The sequence below is a fragment of the Chelonoidis abingdonii genome, chromosome 5, assembly GCF_003597395.2.
Source record: "Chelonoidis abingdonii isolate Lonesome George chromosome 5, CheloAbing_2.0, whole genome shotgun sequence".
NCBI lineage: Eukaryota > Metazoa > Chordata > Testudines > Testudinidae > Chelonoidis > Chelonoidis abingdonii.
Window position 1 is genome coordinate 44,866,099 of NC_133773.1, and position 23,537 is coordinate 44,889,635.

General features: G+C 40.9%; 1 protein-coding gene across 1 annotated transcript in view; it reads left to right on the plus strand.

The window, feature by feature from the left end:
- The first annotated feature begins 231 nt into the window (after positions 1-231).
- The window catches only part of FAT4 (FAT atypical cadherin 4), a 230,837-nt gene continuing 207,531 nt past the window's right edge, over positions 232-23,537 (plus strand). The window contains exon 1 of the mRNA XM_032775006.2: positions 232-5,824. Coding sequence (XP_032630897.1) covers positions 389-5,824 — 5,436 coding nt within the window. The 5' untranslated portion in view covers positions 232-388. The remainder of the gene's footprint in view (positions 5,825-23,537) is intronic.

The following is a 23,537-nucleotide window of genomic DNA, read 5'->3' on the forward strand; positions in this document are numbered from 1 at the left end:
TGACCATGCTGAGAGGCGCCGCTCGCTGCCCGCGCCCCCTGACAGCCCCGGAGCAGCCGCGGCGGCGGCAGGAGGGGCAGAGCCGAGCCGCTGAATGAGCGTGGCCGGAGTGCCGCGGGGCAACTCGTTCGCCGGAGCTCTTCCCAGTGGCGGCGGGCGGCGAGAAGCCCGGCTCCGCTCTGCGGCGTGACTTGCAGGGAAGTTGTCTCGGGCTGGACACCGTTACTCCGTCCCGCGAGGAGAGGAGCTGCGTCCTGCACAGCCGGACCCCGGCCAACTCACCGCACACCCCTCCCTCTGCAGCCGAGGGGAGCAGCGGCTGTTCAACACCCCTTGCCCTGGGCGAGCCGTGCGCTGGAGGGGAGGAGATGCGGGCAGCGCTGTGGATATGCTGACACCCGCCCTCCCCTACCTGGATGCCTTTGCTGATGGGGGTTTGTTTGCCTTCTTGAGACTCGCCGCGCCTTGGCTTGGTGGACTTGCATTGATTGTGGGCTTGTTTTTTTGGGGGTGGCTGGATTTCCACACCCCACGCCTGAGCACCATGGGCCTCCTGTCAGCAGGTAGCTCCTCTCTGTCTTGGCTATCCCCCTTTGCGTTTCTTCTGCTGCTGCCTCACCATGTCTCTGCTGAGCCCCGACAGGTCTTCCAGGTGCTGGAGGAGCAGCCCCCGGGCACCTGGGTGGGCACCATCGTCACCCGCCCAGGCTTCACCTACCGCTTAAGTGAGCATCATGCCCTTTTCTCCATCAATGCCACCTCGGGGGCGCTGCACACCCGTGCCACCATCGACCGAGAGAGTCTGGCCAGTGACGTGATGGACCTGGTGGTGCTCTCCAGCCAGCCCACCTATCCTAGTGAGGTGCGTGTCCTGGTGCTAGACCTGAATGACAATGCACCTGTCTTCCCAGACTCCTCCATTGTGGTGACTTTCAAGGAGGATACAGGCAGCGGCCGTCAGCTTATTCTAGACACAGCCACTGATGCTGACAGTGGCACCAATGGTGTGGACCACAGCTCCTACCGCATTGTGGCTGGCAATGAGGAAGGGCGCTTCCAGCTCAACATCACCCTCAATCCCAGTGGGGAAGGTGCCTTCCTGCACCTGGTATCTCGGGGTGGACTAGACCGAGAGGCCACCCCCACCTACCAGCTGCTGGTGCAAGTGGAGGACAAGGGAGAGCCACGGCGGCATGGATATCTGCAGGTTAATGTCACTGTGCAGGACATCAATGACAACCCACCCATCTTCAGCCAAGTTCTCTACCAGGCCCGGGTGCCTGAGGATGCGCCAATTGGGGCCAGTGTCCTTCAGGTGGCAGCAGCTGATGCTGATGAAGGTACCAATGCTGACATCCACTACCGTTTGGAGGGGACAGAGGGTGGTGGTGGGGAGGGGGTTGGGGGAATCCCATTTGAGGTGGATCCGGAGAGTGGAGTGATCCGTATCCGTGAGCCTCTGGACTATGAGACAAGGCGGCAATACTCGCTGACAGTGCAGGCCACAGATCGGGGGGTGCCGGCGCTGAGTGGCCGAGCTGAGGCACTGATCCAACTCCTTGATGTGAATGACAATGAGCCACGGGTGAAATTCCGCTACTTCCCAGCCACCTCCCGTTTTGCATCAGTGGATGAGAATGCGGCACCTGGCACAGTGGTGGCACTGTTAACTGTGAGTGATGCTGACTCGCCTGCTGCCAATGGAAACATCTCAGTGTCAATCCTTGGAGGAAATGAGCAGCGTCATTTTGAGGTGCAGAGCAGTAAGGTGCCAAATCTCAGTCTCATCAAGGTAGCGGCGGCACTGGACCGGGAACGCATTCCTACATACAACCTCACTGTGGCTGTGGCTGACAACTATGGGGCTCCACCGCCACCAGCTGGCTCCCCCACTTCCTCTGTACCTCCAGAAGGGGCAGTTGCTGCCCCAGTGAGCCGCTCTTCAGTGGCCAGCCTGGTGATTTTTGTGAATGACATCAATGACCACCCGCCTGTCTTTGGACAGTCTGTTTATCAGGTCAATATCAGTGAGGAGGTGCCACCGGGCAGCTATGTGAGGGGTCTGAGTGCCACTGATCGTGACTCCGGTCTCAATGCCAACCTCAAATACAGCATTGTCTCTGGCAATGAGCTGGGCTGGTTCTGCATCAGCGAGCATAGCGGCCTGGTCACCACCACTGGCATTGCTGGCTCTGGAACTAGTGTCCCGGGTATTGGCATGGCGTCCTCTAGTGGGCTGGATCGAGAGACAGCTTTACAGGTGGTGCTGAACATCAGTGCCCGTGACCAAGGGGTGCAGCCCAAGTTTTCCTATGCCCAGCTGGTGGTGACCATCCTGGACGTCAATGACCAGAGACCTCTCTTCAGTCAGCCGGATGGCTACCAGGTGTCCCTGGCTGAGAATTCCCCTTCAGGAACTGAGTTGCTGGTCTTGAGTGCCACCGATGGGGATTTGGGGGACAATGGGACAGTACGCTTCTCCCTGCAGGAGGCTGAGCCATCAGTGACAGCAGTTGGCCCTTTGGTGGCCACTCGCCGGGTCTTCCGCTTGGATCCTGTGTCAGGCAAGCTCAGTACCATCTCGCAGTTGGATAGGGAAGAACAGGACCATTACTCCCTGCAGGTCCTGGCCACCGATCTGGGCTCTCCTCCTCTCTCCTCAGTAACCCGAGTCAATGTGAGCCTGCTGGATGTGAATGATAACAGCCCTGTGTTTTACCCAGTCCAGTATTTTCCACATATCCAGGAGAATGAGCCTGCAGGCAGCTATGTTACTACCATTTCTGCCAGTGACCCAGACCTGGGGCCCAATGGGACAATCAAATACAGTATCTCAGCTGGAGATAACTCCAGGTTTCAGATCCATGGCCAGACAGGGGTCATCACCACAAAAATAGCCCTGGATAGGGAGGAAAAGACTGCCTACCAGCTGCAAATAATAGCCACTGATGGTGGCAACCTCCAGTCCCAAAACCAGGCCATAGTTACTATCACTGTTTTGGACACCCAGGACAACCCCCCAGTTTTCAACCAAGGTATATACAGCTTTGTTGTCTTCGAAAACGTTGCCTTGGGCTATCATGTTGGCACCGTTTTTGCTTCTACAATGGACCTCAACACGAACATTACTTACCTTATTACAACAGGTGACCAAAGGGGCATGTTTGCCATCAACAAAGTGACAGGCCAGATCACCACAGCCAGTATCATTGATCGGGAAGAGCAAGCATTTTACCAGCTAAAAGTGGTGGCTAGTGGTGGGGCAATAACTGGAGATACCACGGTCAATATAACTGTGAAAGATTTAAATGACAATTCCCCTCATTTTCTTCATGCAGTGGAAAGTGTTAATGTGGTTGAGAACTGGAAAGCTGGGCACACCATATTCCAAGCCAAAGCTGTTGACCCTGATGAAGATGTCAATGGCATGGTCATTTACAGCCTTAAGCAGAATCCTAAGGGCCTGTTTACGATCAATGAACAAAATGGTGCCATAAGTTTAATAGGGACACTTGACATAAATGCTGGATCTTACCAGGTGGAAATTTTGGCCTCAGATATGGGAGTTCCACAGCGTTCTTCTAGTTTCATTCTAACTGTATCTGTCCGTGATGTAAATGATAACCCACCAATATTTGATCAGCTTTCCTATGAAGTCACTATTTCAGAGTCCGAGCCTGTGAATTCCAGATTCTTTAAAGTGCAAGCTTCTGACAAAGATTCAGGAGCAAACGGAGAAATAGCTTATAGTATAATTGAAGGAAATTCCGGGGATGCCTTTGGCATATTCCCAGATGGCCAGCTGTATATAAAGAGTGAATTGGACCGTGAACTTCAAGAAAGATATATTCTTCTGGTTGTTGCTTCTGATAGAGCAGTGGAACCACTTAGTGCTACTGTGAATGTTACAATAATTTTAGAGGATGTAAATGATAATAGACCATTGTTTAACAGTACCAATTATGTGTTTTATTTTGAAGAGGAACAGAATGGTGGATCATCTGTAGGTAAAATAAGTGCTGTAGATAAAGACTTTGGACAAAACGGTGAAGTCAGGTATTCATTTGAAAATATGCAGCCAGATTTTGAATTGAACACAATAACTGGGGAAATAACAAGCACTCATCAGTTTGATAGGGAAACTCTTATGAGGCAAAGGGGAAAAGCAGTATTTAGTCTTACAGTAATAGCAACAGATCAAGGGTTGCCAAAACCTTTAAAGGATCAGGCAACTGTGCAGATTTACATGAAGGATATCAATGATAATGCACCCAAATTTTTAAAAGATCTCTATCAAGCTACAATATCAGAATTAGCAGCAAACCTAACACAGGTTTTAAGAGTTTCTGCCTCAGATGTTGATGAAGGTAGTAATGGATTGATTCACTATTCTGTAATTAAAGGAAATGAAGAAAACCAGTTTACAATTGACAGTGGCACTGGTCAAGTAACATTAATAGGTAAACTGGACCATGAAGCTACTGCATCTTACTCACTTATTATCCAAGCAGTAGATTCTGGGACAGTTCCCCTAAGCTCAACTTGTACATTAAGCATTGAGGTACTGGATGAAAATGACAACAGTCCTTCCTTCCCTAAATCTACTTTGCTTGTAGATGTCTTAGAAAACATGAGACTAGGTGAACTTGTATCTTCTGTCACTGCCACTGATTCTGATTCAGGTGACAATGCTGACCTTCATTACAGTATTACAGGGACAAATAATCATGGAACCTTTAGCATCAGTCCCAACACTGGCAGTATTTTTCTTGCAAAAAAATTGGACTTTGAAACACAATCTTTGTATAAACTAAACATAACAGCGAAAGACCAAGGAAGGCCACCTCGGTCATCTACAATGTCAGTGGTAATACATGTTAGGGATTTTAATGACAACCCTCCTAATTTTCCTCCTGGGGATGTTTTTAAATCTATTGTTGAGAACATTCCTGTTGGTAGTTCTGTGATTTCTGTGACTGCTCATGATCCGGATGCAGATATTAATGGGCAGCTAACATATGCAATCATTCAACAGATGCCAAGAGGCAACCATTTTAGTATAGATGAAATCAGAGGGACAATATTTACTAATGCTGAAATAGATCGTGAATTTGCTAATCTCTTTGAATTAACAGTGAAAGCCACTGATCAAGCTGTCCCTGTAGAATCCAGACGATTTGCATTGAAGAATGTAACCATTTTAGTAACAGATCAAAATGATAATGTTCCTACATTTATATCACAAAACGCTCTTGCTGCAGACCCATCGGTTGTGATTGGTTCAGTCCTAACTACAATTGTTGCTGCTGATCCTGATGAAGGAGCAAATGGGGAAGTTGAGTATGAAATAATCAATGGGGACACTGAAACCTTTATTGTGGATCGTTACAGTGGAGATCTAAGAGTGGCGGCAGCTTTGGTGCCTTCTCAGCTCATATACAACCTCATAGTTTCAGCCACAGATCATGGCCCTGAAAGGAGGAAATCAACCACTGAAATGACAGTCATTCTGCAAGGGCTTGATGGGCCAGTGTTTACTCAGCCAAAATATATAACTATTTTAAAAGAAGGAGAGCCAATTGGGACTAATGTAATATCCATAGAAGCAGCTAGTCCAAGGGGTTCTGAAGTCCTGGTGGAGTATTACATAGTTTCAGTGCGTTGTGAAGACAAAAGTTTTGGACGTCTCTTTACCATTGGTCGCCATACTGGTGTAATCCAGACTGCTGCCATTTTGGACAGGGAGCAAGGAGTACGTTTGTACCTGGTGAACGTTTATGCCATTGAAAAATCAGCTTTTTTGCCTCGAACACAGCGAGCAGAGGTAAAATATTTTATTCAATGAATATTTGCACTTTTTATATTCTGAATAAGTTGCTTTTTGTTGTATCAGCTGACCATTTTGATTTTACAGATGTTGGTGATCAAAGTAAGTGAAAACTCCAATATCAGTCTTGACATCTGTTGGTTCATTAGAGAAACATAAGCTTTAAACCTGCAACAAACTACTTTCTATGAAGCTGAGGACGTCCATGCATAGAATAGCATTATTAATATTTCTTCAGTGTCAGTAGTTTTTTTTCCCCTGGTATTTTTGATAGTTATGAGTACAGTGCTGCTGTTCTGTCTTCTTAGCCAAGGGTACTGGCCAATTAACTTTTGGATGCTAAATATCTCTGTTTTAAGCAAAAGGCTTTTCTGGGTCTTTTATACATCGTCATTCTAGCCATAATCCGCCATCCCCCCCCCATTTTGTTTTTTTGGGTAAGCCTTTCCACTTCTAGCTGAGTTGCTTTCTCTAGAAGCATCACATCAATATTAGTCTGAGAATTGGACAGTAGGTGGTGATTGCTGTCTGAATAACTCAGACATAGTCCTGGACTGGACTGGACAAAATTGATCCACACTGCCTCGTGTCCAGTTCATTCACTTAAATGGATCTCCTACCATTATATCTCAAAGTTACTGCTGTTCCTCTGGTGCTGACTGTAGTAAAAATTGTGAAAAAAATCTTGCTGATACCCTCAGGTTGCTATGAAGTATGAAAATATGACATTTTATCAGAATGCCACTTTAAATGATTCACTGGAGAGTGTTAAAAAGTTCTCTCCATGATTAGCTTGAATATTAAAGCATAGGGAAATAGGCCCTAGGAAATTACTTATGAAACAAGAATATTTTAATTGCCATTTTCCTAAAGGCTGTATTTGACTGTAGACTCTATTACACAGCTGGAAGCATATACTGCGATATTGTCTTTTAGATAGAGACTTAAATATGGGGCTTTGCTTTTATTTTTACTTATGCCATAGGCCTTCTTCCCCCTACCCCCCCACCCTGCATGTGTGCTATAAGTCATTTAATTTTCATTCATTGGAAGTTTGGAACCAGCATTGTTTTATAGGTCAACCAGCAGGTGATGCTGGAAGTGCACAGTGGTTCAACCATTTCCCCTTAGCTAAGCACATTACCTCAGTGTTGTTCAGCCTTTCACATCCAGGAGTTGTCCCAATCCAGTCTCCCCTATAGAAGTGCATTTTACTGTTTCTAAATCACCAGGAATGTTATGCTTTTTTCGAGAGCTGTGCTGAATGTAGTATCTGGTATTGTGTTATTTGACTCATGCAGTTTTTTGTTTCACTTGTTATTGCTTTTTGTTTCATTTTGATGTTTGGTATGATACTTCAAAGAGTGCAGGATTGGGCTCCTATATAGGTAATTGTTTATTTTGGGCCAGAAATTAAGAGTTTTAAAGTCAAAAGAAATTTGTCAATATGTATAAGGCATCTTATTTTGTTGTTTGCATACACTGTACAATGTTTTATAATATGTTAGGAAGAGCAATAATGAATTTGAGCACTATAGCTATTTTAGAAATGCAGGATATTGATTTTAATTAGTGGTTCTCAAACTTTTGTGCTGGCAACTCCTTTCACATAACAAGCCTCTGAGTGCAACCCCCATTATACATTAAAAACACTTTTTTAAAATATATTTAACACAATTATAAATGCTGGATGCAAAGCGGGGTTTGGGGTGGAGGATGACAGCTTGCGACCCCCCCATGTAATAATCTTGTGACACCCTGAGGGGTCCTGACCCCCATTTTGAGTACCCCTGATTTAAATTATGTATATTACTGATATTACAAGATTCCTATTATTGTTCTTTGCAAAGTATGCGAGTAAATTATGAACATTAATATAAAGAAGGCAAAAAAAGCACAAGAGGAATAAGTATGTGTGTAAAATTTTCCATGGTGATTTTGTTGTATTAAGGATTAACAGTTTTCCTCAGTAGGGAATTTGGGCCCACTCCTGCAAACACTGATTTCAAATAAAGCTTTTTCAATCTTGAGACTACTTGCATAAGCAGGGAATGCTCGAGTGAGTAAGGGCTTGCAGGACCCTGTGGTTGCAATAGGTTCACACTTTGTAAAAATGCTTAATAAGAGCATATGGTGAGCATGAAGAAAGCAAGCATTGAAATCTTAAACCAACTTTAAATTGTTGAACACAAGCCACTCCTAAAATGAAAAGCAAATGTGTTTCTGTGCAAGAATATTGAAAGCAGTGGTTGAGAGCTAGGATTTCATATTATTATTGGTTGCATCTTTATAACTTCTAAAATGCTTTCTCCCCCCAAAACAAACATAATTAGTTCACTGTGCTTCCTTAGAAATACATTATAAATTATCATCAGTTATCAACTTCAAAAAAAATCTTAATCAATTGCAGTCTCTGTCCTTACCCTGGTTATGGTATTTACCGATTTATCTTTCATTGGAAAGACTTTGCTTACCCCATGTTTGAACAAGAACCACTGAAATTGACATTTTAAGGGCAAGCCTGTTGTCAGAGGGTGCTGAATAAGCACAATGCAATCAGTGTCCTTATTCTTTGACAGATATTTTGTTTTGCTAAAGCAGTGGTTTGAACGACTGACTCCTAAGTTTACAGATTTAAATTTCAGAATTTTAAGAAAATGCCATTGCACAACTACAAATAGATGCTACCAGTAATCCTTAAAATTCCAACCTGAAAAGTGCAAATTTTAATATATGCCTTCTTGCATCAAGTCCACAGGTTATAACCTTTAACTTTTTGGTCTGAATTCTAATTTTTTTACTTTGGAGATTTTAATAGTAATTTTACCAAAACTTATATTAGGGAATAGGAATGCAAAATCATAGAAATGTAGGTCTGGAAGGGACCTTGAAAGGTTATCAGGTTCAGTCTCCTGCACTTAGACAGGACCAAATAAACCTAGACTGTCCGTGTCAGGTGTTTGTTCAACCTGTTCTTAAAAACTTCCAGTGGTGGGGATTCCACAGCCTCCCTTGGAAGCTACCCTTATAGTTAGAAATGTTTTCCTAATATGTAACCTAAATCTTCTTGTTGCAGATTAAGCCCATTACTTCCTGGCCTATCTTCAGTGACATGGTGGACAAGTGTTCCTTGTCCTCTTTATAATAGCCCTTAACATATTGGATGACCATTATCAGGTCCCTCAGTCTTTTTCTCAAGATTAAACATGTCCAGTTTTTTATCTTTCTGCATAGGTCAGACTTTCTAAACCTTTAATCAATTTTGATGCTCTTCTCTGGACTTCCTTCAATTTGTCCACATTTTCCCAGAGTGTGGCACCCCGAATGAACACAGTACTCTAGCTGAGCCCTCTCCAGTGCTGACCAGAGTGGGACAATTACTTCCTGTGTCTTGCATACAACACTCCTGTTAATGCAGCCCAGAATATTAGCCTTTTTTTTAAACTGTATCACATAGGTGAATCCTATTCAGTTTGTGATCCACTATAATGCCTAGATCTTCTTCAGAAATACTTACCACCTAGACAGTTATTCCCCACCTAGACAGTTGTGCATTTGATTTTTTCCTCCCTAAATGAAGTACTTTGCACTTATCTTTATTGAATTATATTGTGTACATGTACATACAACCCTGCCACATGCAATATTTAAACATTCTTATTTGTAATGTTTTCACCTACCTCATTTTATTAGTATATGTTTGGTAAAATGAGGATTTAAAAGATCCTCTTTGGTAGATATTGCTGTAGATACAATTTTACATTTTCTTAGTGTCCAATCAAAGACATCTATAAAGTTATTACTATAATTAGAGGCTAGTAGGTCAAGTACTCTGTTTTCTAAAGCTATGCTTAGTTAATGAGAGCATAATATTATTTTGCATTTTTTTCTAAGCTCTGTTACAAGGGATGTGCGGATCTTACTTTTAAACCAGTTAAGAAAAAGATGTTAGTTCTAGTAGAATAAATAGACCAGAAGAATGTCTACTTGGTTCTTCTGTACAGCCTGGCATGCTTACAGCAGCACTGTGGCCAAACATCATCTTAAATGCTGTGTAGCACATAAGTGATTCAGAGAGCACTCAGTGTTACATTTGTTAGCTCAGAATGATGAAGAGGACAGTAATAGAACATGAGAAATAAGAATGGGTTATTTAATGCTTTTCCAAGTGAGGCTTGAAGAGGCATGGAGGTATGTGATAGATGGCTAGTATGGTGTCAGGGAATATTTTCAGGCTTGGAAATGTTTGCCAGACACTTTCTATCAAGTTGCCTATATGAAAGAATAGCGTGTGTGAGTGAGAGATGGAGAGAGAGAGAGAAGGACCAGTGAAGTCCAGGGGCAGTTCCTCCATCAGAAACCTAACCTGTACACTTCCATCTGTTGGGAAGTGGCATGATGCTTGAATTTGTACCAGGATTCTGCCCCTGGACTCTACTTATGCCTTTTGTATATGTCTGATAATTATGAATTACCAACATTGGATTGGGTAAATCAGAAGGAAAATCATTTACCATCCTTCACATTCATCCCCATAGGAATTTTCATACTGGATTAGACCTTTGGTCCATGAACTACATATCTGCCAGTGGTGCATACCAGATATTTCCAAGGAGTGTATAAAATTGGCGTAGTTTACAATGATGCAATAACATGTTTATGCAGAGTTTCTTCTAAACATCGGTCAGTTTATGTCTTGAAGAAATGGGATTTATATTGCATATACACATTAAGTAATGCTAATCCAAAATAATTAGTCAAGCCTCAAAATCATGAGATTAGTTTAAAAATCATGCAATTTAAAGAAAATAATATATGTGGTGATCCTTTTATTTGTTGTCTGGTTTTTGAGCCTTTAGGGTTCTCACTGTCTTTCTTTTCTCCCCTACTATGATGATTAGAAACTTACTGTTTTTTAAAAACGAAACATGAGATTCTCATATACCCACAGAACTTTGTGAACTGAGGCTTTATGGGAAGCACTAATTATTGCGAGGTTTGTGATCAAATACCAAGAGTTAGCAATACTAAATGTTTAACTCAGCTAGTGTAATTTTGGATATTATTATCCAGTTGAATGTTTGATTCTTTTAAAAATCCTGCTAAACTCTTTGACAAGATAATACCCAGTGTCAATGAGTTCCACAGACTACTTATAAGTTGTTTAAAAAATACCTCTTTCCTTTTATCAGTTACAAATTTGTTCTCTTATAATTTATTTAGATCCCACTATTCTTGTGTTATGAGAAAGCATAAAACAAGCCCCTTAATTTGGTCTTTTTTTTACCATTTGTTATTTTGTATACATCTCTCATGTTCCTCTTAAGATTACATTTTTCAGAAATGGATTTTTTAGCTCATTGCCTCCCAGTTCCCTCTATGCATTTCTTATTAATCTCTGTCAACAGATGTTTGAACTTTTTAACCCAATGACTATATTTTTAATATGTATAATATGCATAATTAATACTTGGAAATGGCTCCAAAATGTGCTAGTTTTCGCATATTTTTTTTAAAAAAACTCCTCCTCTTCCCATTCCGTAAGTGGGTTACAAATGTATGTTGTGTTGTAACTGGTGTAGTATTATGCCTGGGACCACTGGTCACCCTCAATCTTTGGGTATCCAGGAAACAGTTAATACAAAGATAAGAGCAAAACCCAGCTGCATATTTTTACCTTGGTAATAAACAAAGAAGATTGCAGGTTCCTTTTAAAGCAGGGGTGGCCAACCTGTGGCTTCGGAGCTGTATGCGGCTCTTCATAGTTAATATGCAGCTCCTTGCATATGCATTGACTCCGGGGCTGGAGCTATAGATGCTAACTTTCCAATGTGCTGGGGCGTGCTCAACCCCCTGCTCTGCCCCAGGCCCTGTCCCCACTCCACCCCTTCTCCTGAGCCTGCCATGCCCTCACTCTTCCCCGCTTCCCACCAGAGCCTCCTGCACACTGCGTAACAGCTGATCGTGGCGGAAGGGAGTTATGGGGAGGGAGTGGGAGGCACTGATTGGTGGGGCTGCCGGTGGGCAGGAGGTGCTGCAGGTTGGAGTGGGGGGAGCTTATGGGGGGGCTGCTCACATATTAGTGTGGGTCTTTAGCAATGGTACATTGGTAAATTCTGGCTCCCTCTCAGGCTCAGGTTGGCTGACCCGCCAGAGCCAGGCAGGATCTCTGGTTTGGAAATTTAACCCTTAAATGCATAACTTCCTGGGAAGAAGCAGTGGGTTCCTTAGTCCACTTCTGGTGGTTTGACCCTCTGTCTGAACCACCAGTCGAATTGGGTGATATCTCTTCTGGACGGGATCTGGGCTGAGGAATGTCATGGCTTAGAGAGTGCCCTCTTGTTGTCCTGAAAATGTAGGTTGGTGGGTACTGAATTAGTAGGTGGTAAATGGAATCTTATTTCTGTTAATTAAAATAAATAAAAAGAATCTCTAAAATTGTTCCAAGGGAAAAAAGTGTTCCGTTATTTTTTAAATTATGAGGTTTAGCATTGGTTTAGGTGAAGAGGAAAACATCGAAAGAAAGTTGTAATAATAATTAGTGTATACAGTGCTTTTTTCATCAGTAGATCTGAAGGTACATTTACAAATGAGGTCTGTATCACTTTCCCGATTTCATAGATTGGGAAATAGAGGGGCAGAGCAATGAAGGGAATTGCCCAAGATTAGCCAGCAGGCTAGTGTCAGAGCTGATAATAGTAAAAGGTCTCCTGAATTGTGGTCCAGTGCTCAACCCACTAGGTAACACTGTCTCCCCTAAATCCAGGTTCAGAGATTTCTTTGTTCCTGCCATGTTCAAAAAAAAATCTACTTACAAGACTAAAACACTTTGTCCAGCCCCAGTCAACGTTTAGAGGACACAGTGGTGTTGAAATAGTGCAGATCTGGAGAAGAGTGAAAAATCTGGACACTATAAACTGGAACCTGCTCCTACTGAAGACAATAACAAAACTCCTCTTGAAATCAGTGGGAGCTGGCTAAAACCATAACTATATAACCGAACTATTATGATGTGTACAGTGATTTGAATATGTAAAGTACGATGTAAGTGCTATTATTATAAACATCATACTCTAACTTCAGACCGAATTTCTGACTTCAGTGCTGTTGCCTAGATTGTTACACATTTAATATCCTCTTGTGTGAGAAATGGGAAGTTGTGCGTTGGTGTGGTAATGTATTTAAGAAATGCAACAAAGTGTTTAATATGCAGCACTGGAGAGTTTTACATTAAGGCAAGTTAGAGAATCTGAAACAGGGATTTTTAGATGAATATTTTGTGGCATAAATTATTTATTTTTGTAAGAACAATGGAGTATTCCTTGTATTCATACTATTTATAGATTTTTATTCTTTAGTGATCCATAGCATACTAATTGTAGCCTGAAAAAGGAAATCACTTATGACATACTGAGTAAACAGTGACCCCTTGTCAAGGTTCTAAAGCCAAAGCCAAATTGCCTTTGGTTTTGATATTCTGGATTCTAATGGGATAGTTGTTGATTGTTTCATATATTACTGTAGTTTGCACTGATCGGAAATTAAATTACCGGTTAGTACTTTTCTTGATGTAAAGTGGGAGATGAACATGCCTTAAACTATGTCACAAATTATTCCAAAGCAATTTGTGTCCAGTTATAAATTCAGAAATATTCTTTTTAACTCCTTTGTCTTTTATTTAAATCCTTTTCGTAGTAAAATTTGACATCTTTCTGTTATTTGTGCTGTGTAATGTATGCTGTCTAATTTCTCACAAAGTTATAGTTATGTGGCATTATTATTAGCTTAAAAATCCTAGGTTAAAATGCATTATCTTGGGAATGTAAAATATTCTTTCATTTCTTCATAGTGATAATGTTGCATTATGAATTTAGGAATAATGTCACATAACTATATGACCATTGTTTTAATTGGCCTCATCCTGCCAGATTCAGAGTGTCTCATACAAAGTTCTGAAAAACTCTCAAATCCCATTGACTTCAGTAGTCCCTACCTTTGCCATGTAAAATGTTACACCTAACCTATTGCAATGTGGGTTTCTTTAAAACGGATTCTTGGAATGTTAGATTCAGCATTTCTTGAAATAGTGGTTATCCATTGATTACAGATACAGTACTTAACCAATTTTTATATGTGTCTTTGGCCCCCTAAACCATTCTCCATTGTCATTGGGCATTTCCTGTGCATTTGTTGGACTACACCCCAATGGGAGAGGACTCCTTTGTCTATACCCTTTTGATTGAGAATCCAGAGGGCATTAGAATCCAAAAAGTCTCACTATTGTTTCTAAGAGGTTGAAGGTTGTCGTGCCTCCCTGGGACAGTTTGCATTGAATTTTGAAACTACAGTAAGCTCCAATCTACACAGTTTTTGCACTGGTATAAGTAAATCTGTAGAAAAAAGCAACTTTTTAGTTAAATCAGTGCAACCCCCTAGTGTGAACGTAGTTACGCTGATATAGCTTGTTTCAAATGTGTCTAAACTAGAGGTTTGCATTGCTTGTAACTAAATTGGTTTTTCCAATTTAATTATATCCATGCAAAAACTGTCTGAAGACAAGCCCTAAGCCTCGGGTATAGAAATGAAATGTATAAAGGATGGAGAGAAAATAAAAGGAAAACAAAACTAATATATTTAGTCTTATAGTTGGCAAACATGATGCCGGATTGCTGTGGTATATCTTATGATTGATTTCAGTAAAATTACAGCCTTACTTTTGCCAAGAATAAAACTAGATCTGTGAGAGGCAGTGTTTATTTTAGTCTGATTTTTCTCAGAATTCATAATAAATATTGCCTTAATTAGACCATTTGAGTCTGAGACTGTCACCTATGTATTGTTTTTTATAATGTTCAATTTTTGTTTATTTCCCGCTGTAGCAAATACCAAAAGGACAAATAGTAACAATTGAAAAAACTAAAAACCATAGTTATGCTCTAAAAATACATATATTAACAACAGTAATGCAAAAGAATGCCAAAGGAGGTTTTCAAGGAAGCACTAATTTCTGTACTGCCAACTATGCAAAAAGAAAAAAAAATAGAGCTTTAGTGTTTAATATTTATGTAAAAATTGTTGTGCAGACTACATGCACGTGAATGCAGTTTTGATGAGTTAAATCTCAGTTCATGGATATGATATGGCAACCATGAATAACCATGCCAATATTTTATATATGGGTTGCAATATGTTTAACACAGCAATCTAGACATTATCCAGATATGTAGACATAAAGGCATTCTGATGGCATCTGATAAAAGCATTCAGCAAAATCAAAAGTTTCAATGTTTAGGAAGTAGTCCTGAAGGCTCTTCTCCGCCCTTCCCCCCGCACATGGTGGCAAGGGGCAGCGAGCAGAAGCTTGGTCCTGCCGACTCCCCTGCCTCTTCCCATAGTGTGCTCTCCGTCCCTCCCTCCCTGCTGGCCGATCAGCTGATGGCACTTGTGAGGAAGGGGGTGGAGAAGGAGCAGAGTCAGCATGCTTGCTGCTCCCACTGGAGGCAGAGAAGAAGCAGAGGCAGGGCCTTTGGGAAGGGGGGAGTGGAATAGGGGCATATTCCCTCCAGCCCCCTGCCCTGACTGCCCCCAAGCCCTCTGCCCTGAGCCTCGCAGCCCCGCACACCCCCCAGACCCCTGTCCTGAGCTCTGTACCTCCCTCATACACACCCAGCCCTCTGCTTGACTCCTTCACACCCCACAACCCGAGTCCTGACTCTGGCACCCTCACACATCCCCAGCCCTGCCACCCCCTGCCCTGACACCTGCACCCCCTTCACATGCCCCCAGCCTTCTGCCCTGACTCTTGCACCCCCCACATCCTGACTCTTGCACTCCCACATCCCCACCCTGAACATCAAACGAGAGTTCCTGCACCCCCCCCCCCATATTCCCACCTGCACCCTTCACACCAAATGGGAGCTGACCAGGTAAGTGCCCCACACCCAAACCTCCTGCTCTAACCCTGAGCCCCCTCCCTCATTCTAGCTCCTGGCCAGACCCTTCACCCCAGCCCTGACGCTCAAATATGCAACCCCACATTTTGAGAGTCCCTAAGCCTCTGACTGTCAGCTGCTGGGGCTGGATGACAGGGGATGGATGACCTGATAATTTCCCTGCTCTGTTCATTCCCTTTGAAGCACCTGGCATTGACCACTGTTGGAAGACATGATTCTGGGCTAGATAGGCATACTGGGTCAGACCAGTGGTCCATTCTTGTGTTGTTACATTAAGGGCCATTGCATTTAATGTTTTTGTGAAGTGAATTTTTAATTAGGACAGTTTTTCTGTTGTATTCCAATAGTAATTTGTGTTTAAAAGCAGCTTTGATATTTGATAACTCATGGTGACAGAAAATACTGAATTCATATCACAAGGCAGAGAGAGAGAAATTAGACTGTAGAGCTAACTTGTGGTTTTGCCACAAGTCCTGCGTACGGGCAGTGTGCAGTTATGCTGCCTCAGGAGCGGACTGTGATTTGGGAACAGCCAAAGAAAGCAATCTGGATTAGGCTTTTAAATGTCAACTTCTTTGAAGCTATTCTTCATAAATTAGTGGGATTTTCTTGGAATATTTTAGGAAAGATCAATACAAGTGCCTTTACATCTATACATCTGTATAGTGTCTACCTAAAATACCTGATATTTTCCATGGGTTTTTGTTACCAAATTATATTTTATATACCCTAGTGGGTTTTTCCCCCTCTCTCAATTTCTGACAACATGAAGTTTTGCTGGATTAAAAAGATTTGTAGTATAGAAACACAAGGAAACATTTGCCATTTGAAGTATGTATGCAAGCAGAAGGCTAATGCTGTGGTTTGTTTATTGTTTAAATATCTACTTGTATTTGTGAATAGGAATTTACTGATTTTTGAGGCCAACTCTTCTTATCTTGGTGAAGTCAGTGGGAGTTGTGTCACTGATTTCACTGGGAGAAGTTCTGGAACTTTTGGAGTTCAATACACAAATTAAAGACAACCTGGATTTTTCACCCTATAAGGTAGCATCAAAGAGCTTTAAATTATACAAGGATTAATTTATGACTGTGTTGACCTGTAAAAGAATTTATTACACTGGTTTGGCATCAGCCTTTTTTTTTCTATCTAGTAGCTGAGGTGCACAGAGTGGCTTTTAATGCTCAAGAAGAAGAAACAAGGCTTGAATATTATATGCAGATACTTAGATTTTCAGTAAAGGCTTGAATACTAACCGCTTTGTATGCATTAAACTGAAAATCCCGTTTTTATCATATTTTTATTTCCTTACATAATGTTACCAAATGGTTGTAATTATTCAAAAAAAGTTAAATGATCCTGTTGAGATTATAGTTAATTAAACGTAGGCAGTGATGTCTTATTTTTTTAAGTCTAGCCACTGACAGATTTAGAACACTGCTTAACCCTTGTACTGATGTAGAAAGGAGGAAGTGGGAGTGAACATTTTCTTTGCTGGGCAAGATCACATTGGGTAGGAGAAAACTACACATTCCTGCCAAAGTGCTTGGATCAGACTAAAGGAACACAGATGGCTGTAACTGATAAAGGTGTTTGTTATTGCTTTTCTGCTCAGCACTGTGTGTGAGAGGGACACAGAGTGCGTGTGTCTTTGTGTGTTTAGCTAAAGTATTTTTATTTAATAGGAGAATGGACATTGTGTGCATCCAGTTATCTTGTATGCCTGTGGTCAATAGAAGGGTACTTACTAATGGCCAAGCTCTAAGGGAACAAATCCTAAGCTGTTGAGCAAAGCCCACTTATTACATCTATGCTACATAAGAAAAATATTGTATCCTCACCACCAGCTGATTGTGCTGCCTGCACAATCACTTCATAGCTGCTAATATAAATACTAGTTGAAGCAATGCAAATGGTCTGCTCCTCCCTCCCATATCAGGTTTTGTCTCAGATGGTCTGTGAAATGTATGTGTTTTGCCCACTCAGGATTCTGTAATCACAAACCTTTCTCTATATAAGGTGTGGTGATCTTTGGATCTTTTCTGTGGTGCAGGGGTTGGGCTATGTGTTAGAGTCCCCTGTACTATGATGGTTTGGGGTGTTAGTGGACGGGAGAAGAGCCCAATATTTTGCCCTTGTTACATTGATTGAATGAGTGGAAATTCTTTACACAGATGTGAAGAAAAGAGTGGAGAATGTATGATTTATTTCTTAACTTTACATTGGAAAGTTGTCATTTTTAATGACAAGTGTAAAATTAAACAATCCATTGGAATACAATATATACACAGAATAAGTCCACGTTAATAGACATGGAATATATATCTGGTATAACTATAAATCGCCAAAATTATTATTTTTTCAACCTATAGTGAAATATACTGGTGAAAATCTTTATGGATAAAAAATATTTCTGTCGCTCAGCAGAGATACTATGTATTATATTCTGTTGTCAGCATGCAGCAAGAAAAGTAACTTTTCCAGAATTGACTTTTTGAAAAAGTTTAATGACTATTATACTTCAGCAATAAATCCAGAAAAACTAGTGCTTTGTCTTTCAATGCAGCCAAAAAGAGGTTGGTCCTGCTGAGAGTCTGTTATGGTCCCAGGCGGGCTATCCAGAATTACACTTGTTTTTCCCAGGGGGAGTTATTACCGTCATAAATCAATTTTAAAAGTCTGTGTTGTAGAGAAAGTGCTCATAATAACTTTCTCCTTTCTCTTTTGATTCTTCACAATTATTTAACGTGAAAAGACCATCAGGGTTTAATCAACTCATAGTTCTTCACTTTCTGGGTTGTCACAAAGAGAATTTTGCACCATCTAGTAGTAGTTCACAAGTTGACCTCTTATGAAAGATTGAAATGATCCTCTTAATATAACGTGAAACCAAAGGATTTTGAATTGCATTTTTTGCTAAGCCAAGTTGTTAAAACTGAATTATAGAAATAAAAATAGGCGTTTTCTTTTTCTTCCTTTTATCGCCATACTGTAGGTATACCTGCAATGCCACTGTTATTTTAAACCTTTATTTATTATTATTATTTATTATTGCAGAGGTAGTTGCTGAAATGAGATAAGCTGTGTTCAAATATACAGGAAGTCATGGGCTCCAAACTTGCAATGTGATTCGAATGGATGGACGCTTGTGATTATGTGATTATTACCCCTTTTGACTCACAGGGGTAAGGGTCTGCTCACCTGGATCCACTTTCAGGGTTGGGGCCTTTGTCTCTATCCGGAAGACCTTACAGTCAATAGACCTGCAAACATATATACATGAATAATTTTACATACATGCCATGGTGTTTTCAGGCTTGGATCCAAAGTGTTTGAGAGGGTGTTAAGAACGCATTTTGTGAATTCCGTTTATTTTAATGGATATTTTAATAATAATAATAATTTTAATATATAAATGCTATCTTCAAACTGCCCTTCTGTGTAGCCATTTAGTTTATTTTCTGCTTTCTTTTAACTCGTCTTTTTTCTATTTTTCTATTATTATTTAAAACTTTGGTTATTTTTTATGTAACCTGTTTTCAATTTAAAAACAATAATCAATCGGGGAAAAAGCATTACACATCCACCCCTTGATTTACACTGCTATATATTTTAAATAATTATTCATTTGCTAAGATTAAAATACTAAACTTCCTTCTTGTGTCAAAGTGACATTTTGCTCCTGTCCAGTCCGTGAAACGTCCATTCAGAGAGAACACCCCTAGACTTGCTTAAGTGTGCAGTCCTCCAAGGTTCTGAGTTCTCTGGCTTTGATCTGGAGCAGCTCATATTTAACTGTGTAAGGTAGAGCCTTGAGAAGTCTCTATAAGACTCCCTTCCAGTAGCCATTTGATTTCATCTACAAATGAGCAGGGCATTCTCGATATCACAGGGTGTGGCTCCCAGTTAGGTCAGTGAAGATGTTGCGCTGAAGTCAGTCCCTGGCCCACCTGATCCCTGTGGGAGGTGGTGCGACTTCTTCCCACATAGCTGCCCGTGGTGGGGAGGCTCAACACTGAGGTCTAGGTCTAGGCTATGGAGTGACGAGATCCATCATGGCACCACTGCCGCTGTTGATGTGCTGACACCTGTGTCTGAGCCTGTGGCCTCTTGAGAAAAGTCTTCCCCATCCCATAAGAAGTTATGGCCTACTACCTGCTACAGGTGTCCTCAAAATGGAGTTGTCTACTCAGGCATAAACCAGGGTAACAAGAGTGGTCAGGGGATGGGCATGACATAGATTAGTAATGAATTATGGAAACCTAATGTAAAAAAAAAGATGATATATTGCTGTACCACTAGCATCCTCTGTACTCCACCTACTCTTTCAGAAAAAGACTCAGTGGTGAAATTCACACCCATGCAGAGGATTGAAGTACTGCTTAAGACCCACTCAGACCTTTAACACGACACTGAAATGGTACAAGGGATAAGCAGGGCCTTGTGGAGACCTCCTTGCAACATGCATGGGAAGTCAAGAAACTCAGGCTCTGTTGGACCAAGGGGGGAAGAGAGTTCCAAAGTGGAGGGACTTCCACTGAAAAGATATTTCCCAATTCTCTTTACATCTAAATTTAGAGACTGTTGATTTCCGTATCCCAGTTGATCTCATCTGTCTACAAAAAGCACGAAGAGCCGGTTGGCACATTTTATTCCACTCCCTGCACTGACCTCATAGAAAATATTCAGGAAAATACAGCCAGAGACTGTGTTAACTTTCTTACAGAGCCTCCTCCACATTGAAGAGCCTCCCTTAAAGGAAAATAACTGGGGCAGTCATCAGCTGAGTCCACCAACAATCTTTTGGAGCTGCACTGTCAGGAAGTGAGGCAAAGCTGCAGGGAGCCAAGATCCAGTGCAGAGACATAGGGCCCCCATCCAGATATAGTCCTGGATTTTGTGTGGCTGTTTTGAAAACCCCACAGATCTGGGGGGATTCATGAGTTTTGGGTGCTGAGCCACCCAAAGTAGCAACTGGGAGGAAGTCCTGCTAGGAGAGCCTGAGGAAATCCCCCTCCTCTCTGTTTCCTTCATATGGGTTTGCCTGTCAGATGATACAGTCAGGCCTTGGGTTTTTGATCTTTACACAGCTTGTACTTGATCTGATAGGTGCTCTCCCTTTCCTGTTCTTATGGCCCTGCACAAGGTTTATTTCAGCTCTAGGTTTCTATTACCATCTTGTTCCTTTTGTGGACAGTGTGGTTGTAGTGAGATTAAGGGAAAAGAAGAACAAGTCCAAGATTGGTATTGTGGAGCATAGTGGGCAAGGCTTTCATTTGTATGAAAGCTTTTCTCCTACAATGCTCAGATTTATTATTATTCATATGTTTACTTTATGCAGCAAATAAAAATGTGAACTTGACCTGTTGAGAAGCCAGTATCCATGCCTGGCTCAGCTTGTTAAACCCAGAAGGCTACAGAAACATTGGAGAACAGGGACAAAAGGAAGCTTCTAAAGAAGAGAAGGACATGTTCCAGGTCTTTTTTTTGCATTAAGTAATTATTTAAAAATACAACCATACATCACTATCTGAAAATGATATGTATGACCTTTAAAATACTTGCAGAAATAAATAATTACAAACAGGCTATATTTGTTGTTCCATAAAATGATTGAGCAACAATATCCATCAACCCAGACTTGGGAAAGAATGACTGGAAATTATGTCTTTCATTCTCCATTTATAAAAGCAAAAATCTTTGAACAGGCAGCTTCATTAAAACACATTAAGAAAGATTCCTGTTTTATAAATGCTGGCAGTAATGTTTTCCCACTGATCACAGCTGAAAAGCCACAGGATACTCTTGCTAATGAACACGAGAGAGAAACAGCCCTTTAGACTTCATGCTAGAGCAAAGAGATTTTATGTTGGTCTTTTCTGTTTCCTATCATCAACAAAGCTGAGCTATTGCAGAAGTTTTCTTTATAAAGTAGAAATTAAGGCATCTGAAAAATAGTTGTAAAGCCTTACTAATGGAAGCCTGTCAAAATGGATACCTGAAATTTTACTGATAAGAGCATCTTTCTAGTTTAGTATCTTTTGGACACTCTCTCTTTTAAAACACACTATACCTATTATGAAATATAGCCCTAGTTCTGTAGTAATTGAAATATTTGGTCTTTTGGGGCTGAAGAATGAGTCACAAAGGAGGGAGAACAAACCCTACTATAAGAACTGGTAACATCATTTGATAATGGTTTGTTCAGTACCTTGAGATAGTCCATATGAAAACACTCTATTGTATATAAATGTAACATTATAATTATCTGTCAGGGCTACTACACAAATAGGGAAATAAAGTAGAGCTGTGTTCCCTCAGACAAAAAGTCAATACAGAGGACATAGTTTTATGGAAAGAAATGGTATTATTAAGGCCTTGATCCTGCAAAGGTTTATGCACTAGTAACTTTACACATAGGAGTAGTCCTGTTAAGTTCAGTATGTGTAAAGTTGCTTGGGTGGTTTTGTCTTTGCAGGATTGGGCCCTAAATTTGTAAAAGGAATTATTACAAACAATTGACTTGGTTCTCCTTTCACTCATGCCAGTTTTTTTGCAGTGTAATTGTACCGACTTTGCTGTAGTTACTCTTGATTTATACTGGAGTAAGGCCTAATGTAACTAAAATATAAAGGCTTTGGATTTAATTAAATTAAAATATATACGATTAGACTGAAAGTGACACAGGGTAAATATTAAACATCCTTTTAACAAAATCACTCCTTTCCCCAGAGGATCAAAAACTCTAGGTGTTCTGTGGCCTACAGTGAGACACTTTACACGGATGGAATTCAGTACTGAAGAGTATAAGACAATAGTGTTAACCTAGTACTAGTATGAAAATGACTAGCGATAAATTAAATTCAAGTACTATTGGGACTAGTACAGCTTAATGTGGAACATTTCTTTAGAAACCGTGGTCTCAAAGTCAATTAAACTCCAAAAAAATATGTTAGGAGACATATGTGGTGTTCATTGTACACATAATTTGAAAATAGATGTGGATCCTTGTGTATTATTAACATTCAGCACTTCTAAAAGACAAAAATGAGCTAGTTATTTTTTTATCTAATGTACGTGAACACGTTTGGTACAAAAGTGTTTTCCTAAGATGGTACAAAGACAGACAGACTATCTTAACTAGTTAAGTAGGTGTGTGTTAGCAGGCCAGCACTAACAATGTATTATCAGATATGGATGTTACATCCATTCCAGTTGTCAGTTTGCTTGTGGGAGGAGTAGAGGAAGAGAGAGGAGTAAAGAAATGCAGAGAGACAAGGTTTACTTAGATGTCTTGTTACTCTATTGATTATTTTTGTTTTATAAACCTTTTTATTAGCTATTTTAATTTCAGGAATAGTTTATTTAAAACAATTATTTTTGGGAAAAACATAAACAGTCAGTACTTTTTTTAATGTATAAAATTTAACTAATGAACTACTTTTTTTAAAAGAGTTGAAGGCCAAATTCTGCTCCCGTTACTCTGATGAGTAATCCCATTGAGACCAATGGGATTACTCATCTGAGTAAAGTAAACAGGCTTTCATGTGATTCTGTGTAGATTATTTGTAGGCCATATATCATACTTTCGAGAAGAACATGTTTCTTTGAGATAAGAAAGTGCTGTTTGCCAAAAATAGGAATTTCTTTATTAAAACCATTCCCATTAGATAATCAGTACAGAAAACTGCAGACTCAGAATAAGTTGAATGTAACTGTTCTTCACTTTTTCCTGCCCACATTCTTTCTCTTTTCCA